The 1,832-nt window shown below is 39.2% G+C and overlaps 1 protein-coding gene across 1 annotated transcript in view; it reads right to left on the bottom strand.

Moving 5' to 3' along the window:
* Positions 1–999: 999 nt before the first annotated feature.
* The window catches only part of LOC124015353 (integrator complex subunit 1-like), an 11,425-nt gene continuing 10,592 nt past the window's right edge, over positions 1,000–1,832 (bottom strand). Inside the window, exon 31 of the mRNA XM_046330531.1 lies at positions 1,000–1,022. Within this exon, the coding sequence (XP_046186487.1) occupies positions 1,000–1,022 (23 nt within the window). The remainder of the gene's footprint in view (positions 1,023–1,832) is intronic.

Below are 1,832 nucleotides of genomic sequence, written 5' to 3'. Positions count from 1 at the left end.
GGTGTGTTCTGGGTAATGGTTTTTATAGCTAACTTTTGATGGAGGATGGAACACTGCCTGACAGTGTGATCAGAACCAATCCCCTGTATGAAATGGAAAAGGTTAATGCAGTTTAAGGGCTGAAGTAATAACTAATTATCCTTGGGTTAACTACACCCTATGGCAATTTCTCTCATGTCCTGCTATGTTTGGCTTGACCCAAATCAATGAAAACAGTCCACCTATCAAATCATTTAACAAAGCCTAACCTCCAGCAGAACAGCAACCTACATTAATGACCACTGTGCAACTGAAGGCACACTCCAAAGTGCAGCTAAGGTCTGGAACTGAAACTGAAAAGCACCCCCCCCCCTCCACACTTCTACTATTATCTGGATATTTGACTTGTAGTGACAGATCCAAGATGCCACAGGAGGTTATGTTCCATTTTTACGAGCTCCCCGAATTGTTTTATTACAGTGTAGTTCAGACATTGGAAATTATATCTCAATGGATTCCTCTATTGATGTACGGTGATCATCAACAAAGCAAGTGGAGATCAATCTCATGATAGTGAACTTTGTTAGTGTTACATCCTATTGATTACAATAGATTTTCTGAGATGGTCCGTATGCAATGTTTACATGTCAAACGCACCTTCAAAAAGATCATGGAGTTGAAGTCCTATAATAAACCACAACATTTACCCATTTCGCTTTTATCCTCTGACTGTATTAATTAACTAAACTTTTGAACTTTCAATTCAATCTCTCATAGGGTATTGTATGACAACACACATATATTATTTTACATTGCGACAGTATTATACAAGATAAAAGCCCTCTAGATTGAAAAGTGCCAAGATCTACAGATGGGGCGTTTTTACCTTCTGAAAAAGACTGATTTGAGGCATATGAAAAGAGCTGACATCCACAAATAGATTTGGACAGTGTTGCCTTAACATCTGAGGACACTTTTTAACTCATCCCATCTCAGGAGGTTTTCACACTTCACGCTTCATTAACCTCTGGGTCGCAGGTTCCCTGGGAAGTCGGGAGAGGAAAATGCCTGTTTACACTGTTCTCTAGAAACCACCACAAAGTGGTTAGTCTTCATTGTGGCATATCAACACAGGTGAAAAACGTGTGGTGGTGGGGAACGAAAAGCCCTGTAAGCTGTCTGAATATAACCTAGCTTCAAAACATAAAATGCTTTCTATATACAGTAGGTATCACCCAGGTGGATCGTGCATATGTGTGCTGGATGATGCTGGTCATGTAACGCCATACAATCAAATGCATGTTCTATCTATTACATGTAAACCATGATATCATTTCTGGGAGCAAAAAGAGTAAAGCAAATAAGACCTTGTGTGGCAGCACCTTATTGATTCCATGTAGGTTTATTTTTGCTGAATGGATTTGGAAACAGATTGAGTGATCTTTTTAAAGCATGTGGGTATTGACATATGGGTCCACTGATGAAGTACATCCATCCATATCACACATGAGCTGAGAGTGGCTAGATAAGCTGTACAGGCTATAGGTCTATCTATAATACATAGGCCTATGTTAAATGTCATTACTCGTGACTTTGAGGAAGACCCCTTATTAGTTATTTGGCTGGAATTCCGTGGTTGGTTCATTAAATGGAAAAAAAGCTAATGAAACACTTTTCACAAGGTGATAATTAGCAGAGAAGAGCAGGGCTGCAGTCACAGGCTGTTAGATATTTAATAACCACAATGACCAAGGGAGTTGGTGTTAATTTCTGGGTCATGTTTATGATGTTGATTTATTCCAGGTCAAAATATTGGATGGTAAACGCCTCAAATGTAAACCAGAATGTCAACA

Source organism: Oncorhynchus gorbuscha, linkage group LG26 (assembly GCF_021184085.1).
Source record: "Oncorhynchus gorbuscha isolate QuinsamMale2020 ecotype Even-year linkage group LG26, OgorEven_v1.0, whole genome shotgun sequence".
Lineage (NCBI taxonomy): Eukaryota > Metazoa > Chordata > Actinopteri > Salmoniformes > Salmonidae > Oncorhynchus > Oncorhynchus gorbuscha.
Note: the sequence above shows the minus strand (reverse complement) of the source record. Positions and strands in the feature narration are given on the sequence as shown.